General features: G+C 43.9%; 1 protein-coding gene across 1 annotated transcript in view; it reads right to left on the reverse strand.

The window, feature by feature from the left end:
- Positions 1–11,814: 11,814 nt before the first annotated feature.
- LOC142312829 (uncharacterized) overlaps positions 11,815–18,656 on the reverse strand; it is a 177,211-nt gene continuing 170,369 nt past the window's right edge. The window contains 2 exon segments of the mRNA XM_075351815.1: positions 11,815–14,186; positions 15,935–16,025. Of these exon segments, the coding sequence (XP_075207930.1) occupies positions 12,811–14,186; positions 15,935–16,025 (1,467 nt within the window). The 3' untranslated portion in view covers positions 11,815–12,810.

An 18,656-nucleotide genomic window follows, 5' to 3' on the forward strand; every position in this document is an offset into this window, starting at 1 on the left:
GCCGCCATATCATTTAATGCACAACCATGGTCGTCTGGCCACAGTGATTGTACATACTTCTCCTCGTTCCTCCGCTCCTCCGGTCTCCTCGGCGCATCCATTGCCGTCGCTCGCTCTGACCTCTCAGCAGGCGCGCAGTGATCACGTCACCACGCTCTGCTGCAGAGCTGTCAGAACGCCGACAGACACAGCGAGGAGAATCATGAGAGAGAGAGCGCCGCTCCATCTCATCATTGCTCTCAATTGTATCGGCAGCTGCGATGCCGATACAATTGAAAGCGCGATCCTCGGCGGGGGGAGGCAGCGCGGGCACGGGGCCCCCCTGACTAGCGGTACGCCACTCCTGCTACCGCGAGTGGGCCCCCCGGCCTTTGACCGGGTTTACTGTGATACAGACACCAGATGTTATAGAATATACACATTATTATATACCATCTCATGTGTGTACACAGCATATCACACTACTCTGTACACTGGATGTGGTATATCATGTACACAGATATACAATGTACTGCACTGATCACACCTGGACCTACAGGACGTCACATATTCCATATGTAATATGGGCCATATAGTGTAATCTGTGCTGCAGGCTCAGATGTGATTAGTGCAGGATCTGTGTAGTGATGTTTGTGCTGGAGATCAGTGTAAGTTATTGCAGGGGAGGGATGAGGTCGATGACCCGGCACTGACAGCCCGACCTGATCTGCAGCAGTTCAGACTCCTGCAATAACTCACACTAATCCCGGGCAGAGCTGCCGCTGACACTATGGAATCCCGTCTGGTGTTATCAGCAGCGTCCTGCTCCCTCCTCACTGCAGCCTCCCGCCCGGCACCATGATGGATGACGTCATACTTACCGTGATCCACTAAGCCTCTGCTCCGGTCCTCCCACAAGATCCTCTTCGGCAGGAAGAAGTAGCAGCAGCAGGCGCGCGGTGACGTCATCCCAGCAGACGCAGCCCACACAGCGTGCAGTGGGCGTGTCTGCAGCACAGTGACGGCCGGGATTGAAATTTAAAGGTACAGTGCGTTCCTGAACCACACTGCGGCGTTAATAAAATGGCGCCCATACTGATGGTGGTGGGGGCCCCCTCAGAAGCTCTTATGATGGGGGCCCCTGGGCTGGAGCCCCGCCTATAATCCGGCCCTGCCCACAAAGCTGCCTTGTGGTACATCCGCTCTGCTCTGTGTCTGTAGCTGTTCTCTTCTTGTTGTAGTTGTGTTGTGTGTTCCAAGCTGTTACCCCAGCCGCTGTAACCAGCCAGTTCACTACTCTCACTAGGTCAACCTGCTCTCCCACTGTCTGCTCCTCACTCCCTCTGGTGGTTACTTCTCCCTGACCCTGAGACCCGGTTCCAGTGGATTGGAGAGTCCCTCGTGCGGTGGCATCCTATAAACCCAACCGCAGTAGTGACTCCCTACTGTGACACGACCCTGGCCTGGTCCCCATTGGGGAGTACAACCCACTGTAACTGTATGTAGCTGTGTGTGGAACCGGTACCGACCTTCCTTGGACCCGGGATAAGTACTACACCCTAATGGAGGTGCAGTACCCTGTGGCATCTGAAGCCTCAGAGGCACCTCAGGGGTTTTACCCTAGTGAATTTGAAAAATTTGGGGTTAAAGCAAATGTTTTGTCGTTAAATTCTATGAAGCACTTGGAGGCTCAAGGTGCTCACCTAACATCTAGAAAAGTTCATTGAGGGGTCTAGTTTCCGAAATGGGGTCACTTTTGGAGGAGCTCCACTGTTTAGGCACACTAGGGGCTCTCCAAACGTGATATGGCATCCGCTATCTATTCCGGACAAGGGAGAGATGAATCCAGCAGGGAAGCTACTTACACACATGAATACTGACAACAGGAACAATGGAAGGTCAGTGAGCATTCTGTGCTGCCAATTGCAATGACCTTCTATGACCCGAAAACACATGACTGTCTGTCACTGGTGACACACCCGTGACAGTATCCGTGCGGATATCCAGACCCTGTACACACTTAAAACCCCTTGAGAGAGAGGTGGCGAGTTAATGGCAAAAATCCGTAATGGACTAGATAACTCTTTCACCACTAACCGAAATGACCGAACAAACTGTTCATCGATTATGTTTGCCCCAGGATCACTACACTATCCAGAAAACCCTTTATAGGGACATCTTGGCCCCCAACCTTTATCCTAGCAGGTATAATACACTGAGCTGCCATGGTAGAGGAAATACATAGACTCAGGTTGGAATCCCACAACCGGTCTAAAAGTTTTCTGACTGCTTGATTACTCTTGGGCGCAGAGACAGCTATTAACAAAGTGTCCCATGTCACCACAGCAAAAACAAGCTCCTCCCCTTTTAGCAGTTGTGAAGCTTTTCCTCTCATGGGATATCCCATGAAGCTGCAAAGGCTCGGGTGAGGCCTCCTGAGGAAAGGTCGGTACAGTTACCCCTTCCTAAAGAGACTTGGTATCATGAGACCTCTGTCAGAAACAGCAATCAATCCGAATTACAAGAGACATGGCACACTCAAGAGACAGAAAAGTTTCATACAAAACCAACGCCTCTTTAATCCTCTCAGATATACCCTGAAAAAAAACGTTTAAGCATAGGGTCTTTCCTCAGAGTATCTATGGACCAGCACCGAAATGCCGCGCAGTATATCTCTACCAGCCAATTCCCCTGAAGCAGTGAACAGATTTTAGACTTAGCTAAAGATATTTTAGCAGGATCTTAGTAGATGAGACTGAGTGCACAGAAAAACCCATCCACTGATAAAAATATATGTGACTCAGTTGGCGAGGAAAAGCCCATGCTTGGGGATCCCCACTCAGGAATGAGACCACAATTGCCACCTACAGGGAACAGGGAAAACCAAAACTCTGTCACACAGCATGCACACACAGAGGTATAAGACAAATAAGAGATAAGGAAGAGATAAAGAGAAAAACAAGAGCAGGGAGGAAACAACAAAACTATGGGTAAACTCCACAACCACACGAAGCACTGGTCACACTCTACAGCAAATTTGGGACATCACAGCACACAGACTAACATAGCAGAAACTATAGTCAGCATGGGTGGAAGATCTCTTCCATCCTAAGTATGAGAGGAGCAGATGTGATAGGCTTCCGTACATGTCATCTCAGAATCTTAACACATAGGATAACTTTTGCTAACCTGTCTATGAAGGAATATACAGCTGGTTGATGCCCAAGTCTGCCTGTGTAGATAAGAAACACCAGAGAAACCAGATGGCGGATTGTCAATCTGTAATGTGAACAGCGTCTGTTGCCATAACAGTCGACGAGTTTTGTGTAAAACTCCGTGTAACACGATGGTTTTCTGACTCTTTCAGTCTCTCTGTATCTCTGTTGCAATCTGCTGAATACACTCTGTGACACTCTAAGCTCAGTGGTCACTTTCATGTAAGAAAATCCTGCATGAAGCCTCACAATGACGAGGTACTGTTGATCAATCGTTAGGTGTCATCTTGGTCTCATGATATCAAAATGTGAACAGCATGATGAGTACTGTTTAAATACAATTCTAATTGAATCCTGACATTTATTGGGTAATTAATGAATCAAACACCTGTTCTGAATTTTGCCATTAAGCTCCTTGTTAGAAAACAGCAAGTTGTGCAAAAAGTGCTGAAAAATTGATCAGTTGAACATGTGCATTCAAAGGTTTAGAGAAGGTCACATTAAGTTCACTGAAAAAGTCAAAGTGTATTTTAGGCTTATCCTTAAATTTTACCCGAAAGCAAAATATCTCTAACTTTTAGTGAGTACTGTACATACCAGGATGGGAAATACCGTATATATATATATATATATATATATATATATATATATATATATATATATATATCAGAATAGGCAACGTATATACTAGGATGGGCCCAGGATGGGGAACATGTTTATCAGGATGGTTCACATATATACCAGGATGGGGGATATATATACCAGGAAGGGGCACAGGATGGGCAATATATATATCAGGATGGGGGCATTTATACCATGATAGAAGACATAACCACCAGGATGGCCCACATATACAATATGTACCAGGATGAGGGGTTTTTTAAACCAGGATGAGAAACATATTTACTAGGATGGGCTCAGGATTTGAGACATATAAACCAAGATAGGGAACATATACATCAGAATGAGGAACATACTGTATATATACCAGGGAGGGTCGTCCAGGATCGGCAACATATAAACCAAGACGGGTATCATATTTAACAGGAAAGAAGATATATACATTCCAGGTGTTAGAATGGCCAAGTCAAAGTCCAGACCTGAATCTAATCGAGAATCTGTTGAAAGAGCTGAATACTGCTGTTTACAAACGCTCTCCATCAAACCTCACTCAGCTCGAGCTGTTTGCAAAGGAAGAATGGGCAAAAATTTCAGTCTCTCGATGTGCAAAACTGATAGAGACATACCCCAAGCGACTTGCAGCTGTAATCGCAGCAAAAGGTGGCACTACAAAGTATTATCATAAAGGGGGTGAATAATATTGCACGCCCCAATCTTCAGTTATTTATTTTTTAAAAAAGTTTAAAAAAAGCAATACATTTCGTTCAACTTCACAATTATGTCCCACTTGTTGATTCTTCACCATAACATTAAATTTTTTATCTTTATGTTTAAAGCCTAAAATGTGGGAAAAGGTTGAAAAATTCAAGGGAGCCAAATAGGCACTGTATATCAAGATGGGCTCAGGATTTGAGACATATATACCAGCATGGGGAACTTACAGGGAGGGAGACATATATATAGCGGGATGGGGAACATATACACTAGGATAGTGAACATATACACGTGGTCAAAATTGTCGGTACCCCTCGTTTAATAAAAGAAAAACCCACATTGTTCACAGAAATAACTTGAATTTGACAAAAGTAATAATAAATAAAAAAATCTATGAAAATGTGTGACATATAATGGACAGGATGAGGAACATAAATATTAGGATTGTGGACATTACTACATAATGGGGGAGGGAGCACCTCATATGTCCTCATAAGATTAAGAACACTACATGAGCCCATATATCTGACCAACATGTAGGGTGAAGGGTGTGCAAATCCAAATTTTGCACTGGGGCCCATCAGACTCTAGGTACGCCACTGATTATGGTGTTGTCATATTGAAAGGTTTGAGCTTTCCTGACCGCCTAAAGGATAAGATCAATATTTTTCCAATTGAGGAATCTAACCAGGAGTGATCTAGGTGGTTATCTTCTAGGTCTATGGCCCATTTCAATTGCATGGGCTTGAGAGAAGATGGCATCTGGAAAGAGATTCCACTTTTCAATGAACATGCTGGGGTTAAAGTCTTCCACTCTCTCAGTCAAATAAGTCGAATGTTATTTCTTCTAAGTCTATTCTACAGGTCGTTATGCTTCTAATGCCACAAGTCCACTTTAGACTCAGGGAACTGGACATTCCTAGGCAGTAAAACAGCACAATGTTCTAGGTCCGATATATAATCCTCAGCACGACAGACTTGTTCCTTCAGGTTTTGGCAATCCTGTCTCAGCAAACCCAGATGCATTCTTTCCTCCTCAATTTTACCCAACAGAAGGCCTATATTTAGAATGAATGCTCCTCTTTGAACTATTGATGTTAACACCCTATATTGATACATATTAGATAGCAGGTGCTCACTTGGTTGAGCATACATGAGATTTTCTGCTATCTAGTAGTTGATTATTTTCCATGGTTTTACGTTTCCATACTTTTTTCCTCTCGGACATGTCAGTATTGTTGCATCAGTGTTTGTATGCCAAAGTCAAGGATACAGCTTACAGGTAATCTATATCTGACAAAAGCTGCAAATGATCTAAGCCGGTGCCATCCCCAGATAGTACATTGGTGGCACCTGCCTCTTATATTTATGGCATTGCTGCTAAGTAGTACCATGTTTCCCCAAAAATAAGACATATTTGTTTTTGCTCTGAAAGATGCTCTAGGGCTTGCTTTCAGAAGATGTCTTATATTTTCCCATGAACAACATTTCACATTTATTCTTGAGGGAAAAAAAAAATCAACATTTATTATAATATAATCATGTCATCACATTCTGGAACAGCAACGTTTTGTGTTAATCCTTTTACTGGTTCAGATGCACATTTTCTTATCTGATCTGCTATTTTCATGCTGCAGAACCAGTTCTATAGTGGTGGGTACATACCATATTTACAAAGGTTTAAATTACCTGCTTAATTATTCTCTATGTACTTTTAAGCTTAACACCAAAAGAAAGACATCCCCTAAAAGAATCGCACTTGCCAGATTGCAAACAATTAAGAGTTGGCAAGTGAATGGTCTCTCACATGCAAATCACTGTCAGGTCTCCCTGAGTTCTACAGCAGTTGGCTCCCCCTGGTGATTGGAGGTAGTATCATTTACATGGAGTGATACTGATACTTGATCTGTTTGTATGAGCTGCAGTGCAATGAAGTTGGAACAGCGAAGGACCTGATAATGAATCAGATCTCTAAGTGAGAGCCCATCCACTATCGGCACTTGGTAACTGGACTTGTTTGGGGTCTGGTGAGTCCAATTTTTTTCAGGGTGGTGTCTGCTTTCTTTTGGGGCTGTCTGCTTTCTTTGACGAAGTCCTTCTGTATTCTTTAACTTTTTTAGCTGCTTAGACACTTCCTTTTTTAACCACAACTAGGTCTTATTTTTGGGGTAGGGCTTATATTTTAAGCATATTCAGAAAAGCTCCTAAAATCCTACTAGGGCTTATTTCCGGGGTAGGTCGTTCAGATGCCACCAAGGGGTTGATCATTATTCTATGTTGTGGCCATTCATGGTCTTACTTGGGTTATGAGATGTTAAAAGGTAAGTAACCTGTCAAGGAGACTTATGCTGCCCAAATAGCAGTCTGCTATTTTATTCTCTGAAACGCTTCCGATTTTAGAACACACAAAAAAATATACCGTATTTTTCGGACCATAAGACGCACTTTTTTCCCCCCAAATGTTGGGGGGAAAGTTTGGGGGTGCGTCTTATGGTCTGACTATAGGGCTGCGGCTGGGAATGAGGGTGCTGCGGGTCATCGGGGGCACGAGCAAGTAGCAGCAGCGCCTGCCGTGACCACGTGGGCCCGCTCATTACATATGCACGCCCATATCCTCCCGGGCCATCTCTCAGCGCTGAAGCCCTGGCACTGGACAGGTGGGCGGGAGGACCGAGCGGGGACCGCGCATAGCAAAGAGCCGGCCGCATAGATCACCCCTGGCAATTACAGCCTGGAGTGATCATGTGCGGCTGTATTCACTGCTCCCCGCGCGTCATTACCAGCGCGGGGTGCAGTGAATCAGTACACTCACCCGTCCCCGTGTGTGGAGCCGCCCCCCTGCTGCACGCGATGTCTTCCTGTCTGTGCCGGTCAGCTGATCTGTGCTGAGCCGGTCAGCTGATACTGTGCTGAGCCGGTCAGCTGATCGGCACAGACAGGAAGACATCGCGATGCAGCAGGGGGAACGGCTCCACACACACAGATCAGCGTGCCAGAGAGGAAGATGTGATCGGTGCTGCAGGGAGTGAGGAAAAGGTGAGTATAAACGTTTATTTTTTTCTCTGTGCTATAGGATACAGGCCATATACCAGGATGGTATATGAGCACGATGGGGGCATATAGCAGGATGGGAGTATATGAGCAGGAGGGATGGGGGGGGTATGTGAACAGGCTGGATGGGGGGGGGGGGTATGTGAACAGGCTGGATGGGGGGGGGGGGGGTATGTGAACAGGCTGGATGGGGGGGGGTATGTGAACAGGCTGGATGTGGGGGGGTATGTGAACAGGCTGGATGGGGGGGGGTATGTGAACAGGCTGGATGGGGGGGGGTATGTGAACAGGCTGGATGGGGGGGGGGTATGTGAACAGGCTGGATGGGGCGGGGGTATGTGAACAGGCTGGATGGGGGGGGGGGGGGTATGTGAACAGGCTGGATGGGGGGGGGTGTATGTGAACAGGCTGGATGGGGGGGGGTATGTGAACAGGCTGGATGGGGGGGGTATGTGAACAGGCTGGATGGGGGGGGGGTATGTGAACAGGCTGGATGGGGGGGGGGGGTATGTGAACAGGCTGGATGGGGGGGGGGGGTATGTGAACAGGCTGGATGGGGGGGGGGGGTATGTGAACAGGCTGGATGGGGGGGGGTATGTGAACAGGCTGGATGGGGGGGGGGGTATGTGAACAGGCTGGATGGGGGGGTATGTGAACAGGCTGGAGGGGGGGGGGTATGTGAACAGGCTGGATGGGGGTTTATAGCAGGATCATATACAAGGCAGGAGGATCATTACCAGGATGGGGTACCTTAGTAGAGAATTTGGGGACATTACCCCCATAACAGTGTCAGCAGCAGATCCTCGCCCCATAACAGTGTGTCATGACCACATTTTTTGCTTAAAGTTTTATTTTCCCATTTTCCTCCTCTAAAACCAGGGTGCGTCTTATAGTCCGGTGCGTCTTATAGTCCGAAAAATACGGTAGATCCCAAAACGTTTTACGTTTTATAAGTAGAAGTTTAATAATGATTGGTAACAAGTTTAAAAGGGGTTGTCTGACATTGCTGTCTTCCACTTGATCTGACATCAAGCGTCTGGAGACACTTTTTAAAAGGAACCTGTCAGTTCCCTTATGCCCTCCAGCAGCATTCACATGTGTATGCCAAAATTCCCTGTCTGACAAGCTCTGTTTAATGTTATTTACTAAAATCATTGTTTATAAAAAGCATTTATAAAGTACGCTGTTCCTATGCTAGTTAGGCCTTTGACTAGTCGAAGGGGCATGGTTTCCCCAGACTAGGCGGCCCTCTTTCCATGTTATGACGCCCCTGTGGGCATGATAACATGATTTCCCACAAGCTAGCGTCATCGCAGTTTCTGGAAATCCTGGACATGCAAGTGGCTCAGTGTCAGTTAACCTCAGAAACCCGGTGTATGCGCCCCGATTTCAGAGAGGCGTTCTGTGCACCATCAGAATTGCAGAAACTGTTCTTCCGATCGTACACAGTGCGCCTCTCTGATGTCGGGACGCGTAAACCAGGCTTCTGAGCCACACTGACGTTGCCTAAATGAGCCACGTGCATGCACGAGATTTCCAGGAGCTGGTGGTGGCGCTGGTTTGTAGAAGTCACGTTATCGTGCCCACAGGGGCGTGATAACATGGAAAGAGGGCCGACAAGTCTGGGAAAACAACGCCCCCACGACTTGTCACAAGCCTAATTATCATAAGAACAGCACAATTTACAAATGCTTTTTTTCAACATTGATTTTAGTAAATAACATTATACTGGCCTGGTTAGGCAGGGAATTTGCCATACACATGTGAATGCTGCTGGGTTGGAGGGCAAAAGGGACCTGACAGGTTCCCTGTAAACACCCGCTGCCGATTTAACTCACTTTCCTTTTGTCCTATTGAAAGAGTTAACAAAACCAGTTTGAGTGGAAATTATAGAGGAGCTGTTATGAACAGAGAAACATACTGGTTTCTTAAGTTAAACACTAAACATCCTAAATACACATCCTACAAGGTTAAACAAATGGTCTGATCTGATTTTTGCATTATTAACTATTGTACACTGCTATCTGTATGTAAAAGTTTGTGAATGCATGTGTTTGTATAGTGCTATTAGTATGTAAATCTACATGTTTGTAATCTGTGTAACATTATTTTCATCTTTATGCAAACACAACAGCACATTATTTCACCCTAGGATCTATATGGGAGTAGAATTAACATTCAACCAGTGATTAAGGACATAAGAGTTCAGACATAGGCTAGGTTCACACTGTGTTTTTTTTGACGCTGCGTTTTTGTGCGTTTTTTGCGGCAAAAAACGCACAAAAACGCACCCGCGTCAAAAAAACGCGTGCGTTTTGCCGCGATTTGGTGCGTTTTTTGCTGCGTTTTTGCTCACTGCGTCTTTATGTGTTTTTTATCAGTGAACAAAAAAAAAAGGTCTGATGTCATTTCCTTCAATATGTTCTTCTTTCTCCACTAGTGTATGCAGGAGAGCAGACAGCTGCAGAACTACAAGGCTCAGCATGCTCCATCCAATAGTGTATGCAGGAGAGCAGACAGCAGCTGTCGAACTACAAGGCTCAGCATCCTCCATCCAATAGTGTATGCAGGAGAGCAGACAGCAGCTGTCGAACTACAAGGCTCAGCATCCTCCTTCCAGGACTGTATGCAGGATTTCTTTGCCCCCCCAAACAAAAAAAAATGACGTGGGCTTCGCCATATTTTTGTATGCTAGCCGGGTACAGCAGGCAGGTACGGGCTGCCCCCAACCCCCAGCTGCCTATTTGTACCTGGCTGGGAAACAAAAATATAGAGAAGCCCTTTTTTTTAATTATTTCATGAATTTCATGAAATAATTAAAAAAAAAAAAATGACGTGAGCTTCGCCTAACTTTTGTGTCCAGCCGGGTACAACTAGGCAGCTGGGGATTGGAATCCACATTGCAGGGTGCCTATGCTTTCTGGGCACCCCCGCTGCGAATTGCAGTCACCCCTTTCATAAAAGCGCCATCTTCTGGCGCTGTATCCAACTCTTCCAGCTGCCCTGATGCCGGGTGGCTCACTGGGTAATAATGGGGTTAGGGCTAGCTGTGTATTATCAGCTAGCCCTAAGCCCGAAATTCATGGTGTCACGCCAATATTAGACATGGCCACCATGAATTTCTAGTAAAGATAAAAAAACCACAACACACAGAAAAATATTTGTATTAGAAATAAAACACAACACAATTAGTGACTCCATCTTTATTGAAATAAAGAACCCCCCTCCGCAGTAATCCTGGGTCAGCGTCCCGCGCCGTCCAATCCGGATTCAATATCATCTGATCGGTTTGCTGGAAGGCAAAGCGATCACATGATGTGTCAGGATCAAGTGCCTGAATCACATTACACATCAGCTGATTGTATAAACGCCATTTATACAATCAGCAGATGCATCAGTGCAAAAGAAGAAAAAAAAAATACTCACTTATCTGCTGATTACCGGCAGCTCCTGCAGCGGAGTCTGATCCCGTCCGATCGCTGCAGCAGCTGCCGGTAATCAGGGATGAAGTCTCCTGACGCATCTGCTGATAGATGAAGCCGGCCGGGCGCCAGCGTCAGCCCGAGACTTACGATCAGCTGATGCGTCAGATGACTGCATCAGGTGATCCATCGCCAGGTCCTGCATCCTGCAGGCATACGTACCCGGGGAGACTGCACACACCCGGAGCGGCGATACCGTGAGGAGATGGGAGCGGGCATGGCACCGGGAGTCTGCAGACAGGTGAGTATAACTTTTTTTTTTTTACTGTTCACTTTTGATTTCGCAGCCGCTTCCACCTCCTGCCCGTACATGGCGCCGCACGGCAGCATACATGTACAGGATGGGAGGTGGAAGCGGCGGTGACGGTACCGGGAGGATTCACGCTTCTGTGTTTACTGACAGAAGGAATCCTATTCCTGTACATGTCACTTTACTACCCACCTCCTGCGTTTATAGCTGCATTTTTGGTCTTAGAAACGCACTAAAACGCACCAAAACGCAGCTATTTGCGTTTCTCATTGCGTCTTTCAACATCCCATTGCACTCAATGGATGAAAAGCGCAGTGAAAAACGCGGGAATAATTGACATGCTGCGTTTTTGTGGCACCACAAAAACGCAGCTTAAAAAAAACGCTGTGTGCAGACAGCAAAAATGAAAACTCATAGACTTTGCTGGGGAAGCAAAGTCATGCAGTTTTCTGAGCAAAAATGCACCCGAAAACTGCGCAAAAACGCCGCGAAAAACGCACTGTGTGAACTTACCCATATGTTGATTTTGAAGCACTTCCCTCTGTGCCTTGCTCTGTACCACTGTGCATATTCACCTTTTTTTCCTACTTGAATTTTAACATGGATCAATAAATTATATGTTTTTTTATGGAGAAGACAAGTGCTGGTCTCCTTTGGAATATACGCTGCCAGGAGACACTACTGTACATGATCAAGACAGAAGCCAATAAAAGTATTTGATTCCTAAATGGAATCTGTTAATTCATGCTGCCCAAATTACAGGCAGCATAAATCAGACCCTGGCTACACCTTTGCCAGACAAGTTTTTCTCCACAATGCTGTCGCCTTTCCTGAATTACTTTTCCTTGCTCCACTCCAGTTAATTGGGAGAGACCTGTGAACCATCTGAGGTGCAGCAATAGAAGCTGACCGAAGGCGTTAAATATTTTATATACAAGTCTATATATGTTATATACAAGTAACTTAATATATACAGCTGCAGGTTTTATTTTGATACTAATTGCTTTTCAATTTTAAGTGGTCATTGGTAATTGTATACATTTTCCATTAATTATTTAGTGCTCTAAATAATTTTCCCTTACTTGTGTAGACAAAAATTTGACTATAACTTAAATGAGTTTTTTGATCTCAGAAGAAAAATCTGTAGTCAACTTATGTAACTGCAGAATCGGGATAGTGTGCGATGCTCACGCTGTCACAATGCCCTGTATTCCCTGTGTGATTTGGTAGTCACGTGACCACATGACTTTGATTTGTGTTTTTGTGGAAATGTGCAGACTAGTCTTACCTTGGTTTTCTCAATAAAAGAGAATTGTGAGAAGCGTATTAGTACAGTTGTCCCGAGACTGGAAGTTTTCAAATCATATACATTGAGTCACATGACCGACCAACCACACTTGGCATATAGGTGAATTGTGAGTGTGGATATGGCTCAGTTATCATTGAATGAATGTAGACCTTTCTTTTAAGATCAGATAACACCTTTAATTTTTCCTTTCTACATGTTGTCAATAAGATAATTAGAAAGAAAACGGCTCTACTTCCCTGTGTGAGTTTTCTCATGTTTAGCAAGATTTGTTTTCCGATTAAAACATTTCCCACAATTTGAACATGAAAACGGCTTCTCCCCAGTGTGAGTTCTCATATGTCTATAAAGATCTGATTTCTCATTAAAACATTTGCCACAATCTGAACATGAATATGGTTTCTCTCCTGTGTGAGTTCTCTGATGTACAACTAAAACTGATTTCTGTGTAAAAAATTTGCCACATTTAGAACATGAATATGGCCTTTCCCCTGTATGTATTCTCTCATGTGCGACTAAGCCCGATTTCTGTTTAAAGAATTTGCCACATTCAGAACATGAATACGGCTTTTCCCCTGTGTGAATTCTGTGATGTATTACAAGATTTGTTTTCCGATTAAAACTTTTCCCACATTCTGTACATGAAAATAATTTCTCACCTGTGTGACTTCTCTGATGTGTAACAAGATATGATTTCTCTGTAAAGCATTTCCCACATTCTGAACATGAAAATGGTTTATCACCTATGTGAGTTCTTTTGTGTATAACAAGATATGTTTTCTGATTAAAACTTTTTCCACATTCTGAACATGAAAATGGCTTCTCACCAGTATGACTTCGCTGATGTCTAGCAAGATGTGATTTCTCTGTAAAACTTTTCCCACATTCTGAACATGGAAACGGCTTATCCCCTGTGTGACTTCTTTGATGTGTAACAAGATTTGTTTTCCAATTAAAACTTTTCCCACATTCTGAACATGAAAACAGCCTCTCACCTGTGTGAATTTTCTGGTGTTTAACAAGATTTGTTTTCCAATTAAAATATTTTCCACATTCTAAACATGAATATGGCTTATCCCCAGTGTGAATTCTCTGATGTATAACAAGTTTAGATTTCTTGGCATATTGTTTCCCACATTCTGAACATGAAAATGGCTTCACACCTGTGTGAATTTTCTGATGTGTGACAAGATTTGTTTTCCGATTAAAACATTTTCCACACTCTGAACATGAAAATGGCTTCTCCCCTGTGTGAATTCTCTGATGTTCAACTAAAGCTGATTTCTTTTTAAAAAATTTCCCACATTCTGAACATAAAAATGTTTTCTTCCCCTTTGGTATTTTATGATCTACAGCTCTTCTATGACTTTTGTTTTGTATACTGGTCATTGATGAAGCAGAAGAAAGAATCTTTTGAAAAGGATTAGATGACAGATTTTTTCCGAGAAGGGCTTGAGGTGTATCTGGTATAATGCCATGTTCTTCATATGCATCTGGTGTGATACTATGATCATCTGCAGTAAAATCAGAAAGTAACTGATGTTCATCTGAGCTTCTTGTACAATCATCTGCCAAAATAAAACCAATTTTATTATTTTTCAATAACAATGTCTTGACATATTATATATTTGTTAACATTTCCATTCGAACTATAATCCAATTCAATTTTCCACTAACACATTAGACCACAAAGCAGGGACTACTAGACCATGGTGATAGAGCACAAACTGTGGACTTTCAATTTTTCACTTTTGTTGAATTCTTTTCCAGACATTCATGTTTCAATGGCTAGGTCACAATAGTTTACCGTCAGAGCACATATGCAGTGGAGACTTCGCACTAACTTGCAGTCCCCTTTATATTAGGTGGTGTCCCTATTTAACCTTCTCTGACAGGAACATGTAGTCCATCACATAACCAGGAATATGGGAGGAGCAGTTTAGTTATGTACAAATAAACCCGTAACCTTATTTTTTGTTCTATTATATTAGCAAATACAAAAAAAGAGAAACAGTACTTAAAGGGGTTTTCCTACAAACTATATACATTTTAATCAATAGATCTTGGAATAACCATATTTTCCACAATTGGATGTGCAAAAAATGTTTTCCTTTGCTGAAATAATCTTATAAATGTGCCCCTGCTATGTACTGTGTAATGGCTGTTTCTGACTATGCAGGGACATGTACAGGAACTGATCATAACACAGCTTCAGGCGAGGGAAGGAGGACACAACAAAGACTATACAGACAAGACAAGATGGCTGATTCTTTCTGTGAGATAAATCAGGTAGGGAAATTTATCTCACAGAAAGCAGCATCTCCTATCCCATGCTGTCCTGTCTGCATACTCTGTTTCCTCCACTGGCCAGAAACTATTGTATGTTCAGACCATTTTCCTTTATGGCCAGACACAGCTATTACATAGTACCTAGTAGGGGCCTTTTTATAAAAGTATCTCCGTGTTCCGCAAAATAATTTTTTTTATACACGTCCAATTGTGAAACATATTTTTACTCCAAGATCTACTGATTACAATGTACTCTATTTGTGGGACCCCTTTAATACTAATTCATGTGTTATGAAAATCAACGGAAATATTAGGCTTCCATCATAAATATACAAATAAGGTAGAATGGAGGGGGTGGTCTAAAAAAATAATTTACAGCTATGTCCTCTGCAAGCAATGGTTGCCACTCCCTAATTTTTATGCAGATCACCTAAATAGCTAATGGTCTGCAAAATCTTTACTTTTGCAAACTAGAGAAAAAACAGCAGATCCATGGATTTTGTTTATAACCCCCCCCAAAACATTACATCTTTATTAATGTTCTATCATCTTTGCGGTCTTAGGTACCAGTATATTCTGCCTATAAATAAGAATGTTATTAAGATTTTAGGTTGAAAAAATTCCTCTCGTACATGACAGTGCAGCCTTTGTCTCACTAGTAATGTTTCTGTCTTCCACCTCAGGGGTGCTAAGTTCCAATCCCTGACATAGACAAAGTATATCTAGAGACATCCAGTTAGCACAATATCCTGTATTAGACAGGGCTGTGAACGCAGAAGTTTTTCCTCTTCAGCAGCCTAGAAGTATGCTATAGCTCCAGAGGTTAAACCTCCTTATAAAATAGTGCAAAAAAAATTTGACTTTTTTAATTTAAGCGCTAAACCTTCAAGTTAAAAATCCAATTAGAAAACAACATCAAATTAAAAAAACAAAACAAAAACAACATATACTAAAATTTTGCAAGACAATAAAAGAATAAACTTCATAAACTTCAGTTACTTTACTGTATTTAGTGATTACTACTCACCTGGATAGTCATCTGCACCTATCTCCACTTTACACCACTCGTAATCCCTCATATATGTCTCTGTAGTATCAATAAGGGTCAGATCTTCACCCTGAAACCAATATTTTATGTTACAGAGATGGAAACATTGTAAGAAATTATTTTGAAAATTAGAAAAGATCACACATGAACAAAAAAATATGACGGCAGTAGATGTGCTGTTCCTACTTGTTTTAGTTAAAACTGTTATTTAATGTTTTTCATGCTTGTCTCTGCTGCCATCTACTGGTCAGACCTTTCAGCTCCTCTGTTTCTTTTGTCCAGCCCATGGGAGTGTCCGCTGCTCCTCTTACTTCACATCCTGGCATCTATGTTCAGTTACCAGCCAGAGATTGTGAGAATAACACCCCTTATTTGAGCTGCTGGAAGCAAAGTCTTCTGACCTTAGTGGCTCCAGAAACAAGCATCACAAGATAACCACAATGCCAGGTACATGGACCATTTTACTCCTGCATCTCCTTAACCTTTGGAGAAAATAAATCACCATTGTTTCATCTCAGCATGTGCATGTTTAACTCTGGAGCGCTCTGGTCATGTCTGCCTCACCTATAGGACAAACGAAGGTAAGATTCTCACGCCATCCCAAAACTATGCACCTTCAATCACCTTTAAGTGGGGACAGAACAGTCAGAAGACTGCTTAACAGCTCAATACCCCGGCTACAGATCCCTTGTAATCTGCCTATCAACAAGCCTTGTGCACTAGTCTGCCTGTAACAGTGCATGCCTGGACAAGCCTAAGGGGAAGCTCTCCCATCTGCCACGTCCTGTATCACCTTTGCTTGCATTGTAAAGGGACAGTTTATGCACCTGCTGTTTCCCTCTTGCCATACCCCTTTTATAGACTTGCAGTACATTATACCTCATTGCTGCACATTGCTGGACTGCGTACCCCAAGGTTTACTAACGACACCTTGGGAACTTCATCAGGGAGTCCTTGCGGAGCAGCACGACGATTTTCGGATCCCTATTCAGAAGTCAAGTTTCTTAAAGAGACAGTACACCTTAAATCAAAATGGCCGAAAAAGACCTCGGACAGTTCCCCACTGCTGAAACAGAGCAAATACAATCTGATACTGTCCATTATGAAGCCCAGGAGGCAGATCCCGTGCTTCTAGCAGACCAAGTTGTCCAACAGAAGCCCTCTTCCAAACCCACGATAAAGGCCACTGAAAATTATCACACTATTAAAGATGAGCTATGTGAACACCTGCAAGAACAGTGGGAACGAGTCACCTATTACGAGTCAAGACTTAAATCCTCATCAGGCGATGCCGCATGCTTACAAGCTGATGTGGAACGGCTGAACACAGCTCATGAAAGATACAAGAGACTGTTAACAAGGTACATTACCGTTCTAAAAAGACTCTAAAATTGATGAAGCTCTTTCAGACCTGAGCAAGGCAGAAGAGGTGGACAAGGAAAGAGATGCCAAGGTGCAAGATGCCATAGACAAGGCTGAACACCGTATCTCTCACCAGCAAGAAACCAGATCACACCGATCAACCTCATCTAGACGTTCCTCCCGGTCATCAGCCCTGAGCGACATGATACTAGAGGCCCGCATAAGAGCATAAGAGCAGAAGAATCCAAGGTGAGACGTTCCTTCACAGAAAGAGAAGTAGAGGAAGAAGGCAAAAGGGCAGAAGCAGAAGCCCTTGCAAAAGCAGAATCCCTTGCAAAAGCAGAAGCCGCTAAAGCAGAAGCCCTTGCAAAAGCAGAAGCCGCTAAAGCAGAAGCCAAAAGTGCAGAAGCGGAGGCTCGGATAAAGATTCTTCGGTCACAGATGGAAGAGGAAGTTGCGCTAGCTAAAGTGAGACTACTTGAGCAAGCATTGAGCCAAGGTCCTGATCCAGCTCACTCGCCACCACTGGAAGCAGACAGTCTAGTTGATCGCACAAGAGACTATGTACTGAATCAGTTACCTGTAGGAACCCCGGTTTCCAATACCGTCCAAGCCGACAACACCGAAACCTCCAACTTATCTCTACCAGTGCCAGTACCACCTAAAGCACCCGAGCAAATTAATAACAGTCACCAAGAGGTGGCCTCTCAAACACAGTCACCATGGCAAGACAGCAACCAAGTGTTTCCTGACCCACTTCCACAGCTCAAGCAGCGGTCATCAGAATCTACAGAGGCTAAAGCACAGCTCAACCCTGCAGCAACCTCATTCTACCCGGGAACATCTCATCCATTAACGCCAGGCAGCCCATACGCCCCACGGACATCACGAGTCGTCGTGGCAACAAGTGGTGAGAAATCAGATATGTCTCAGTTTGCCAGGTTCATGGTGAGCAGAGAGCTAATCAACGCTAGTCTCACGAAATTTGATGATCGTGCAGAGAGCTACAGGGCCTGGAAAGCAACTTTCAAGGCAGCCATTGCCAAGCTCAACTTAACTGCAGAACAGGAGCTCGACCTCATGATCAAGTGGTTGGGCCCAGGCTCTACAAACCGTATTAAGAGCCTCAGAACCGTCTATGTGGGACAAGCAGAAGCAGGTCTCGCTGCTGAATGGCAAAAACTGGAACGCACCTTTGGCAGCGCAGAAGCAATGGAGAAAGCCCTATTCAAGAGACTGCAGGACATCCCAAAGATCAACCTTAAAGAAGTCCACAAGCTTCAAGACCTAAGTGATCTGCTCATGGACCTGGAGCTTGCCAACAGAGACACTCGTCTGT

Source organism: Anomaloglossus baeobatrachus, chromosome 5 (assembly GCF_048569485.1).
Source record: "Anomaloglossus baeobatrachus isolate aAnoBae1 chromosome 5, aAnoBae1.hap1, whole genome shotgun sequence".
NCBI lineage: Eukaryota > Metazoa > Chordata > Amphibia > Anura > Aromobatidae > Anomaloglossus > Anomaloglossus baeobatrachus.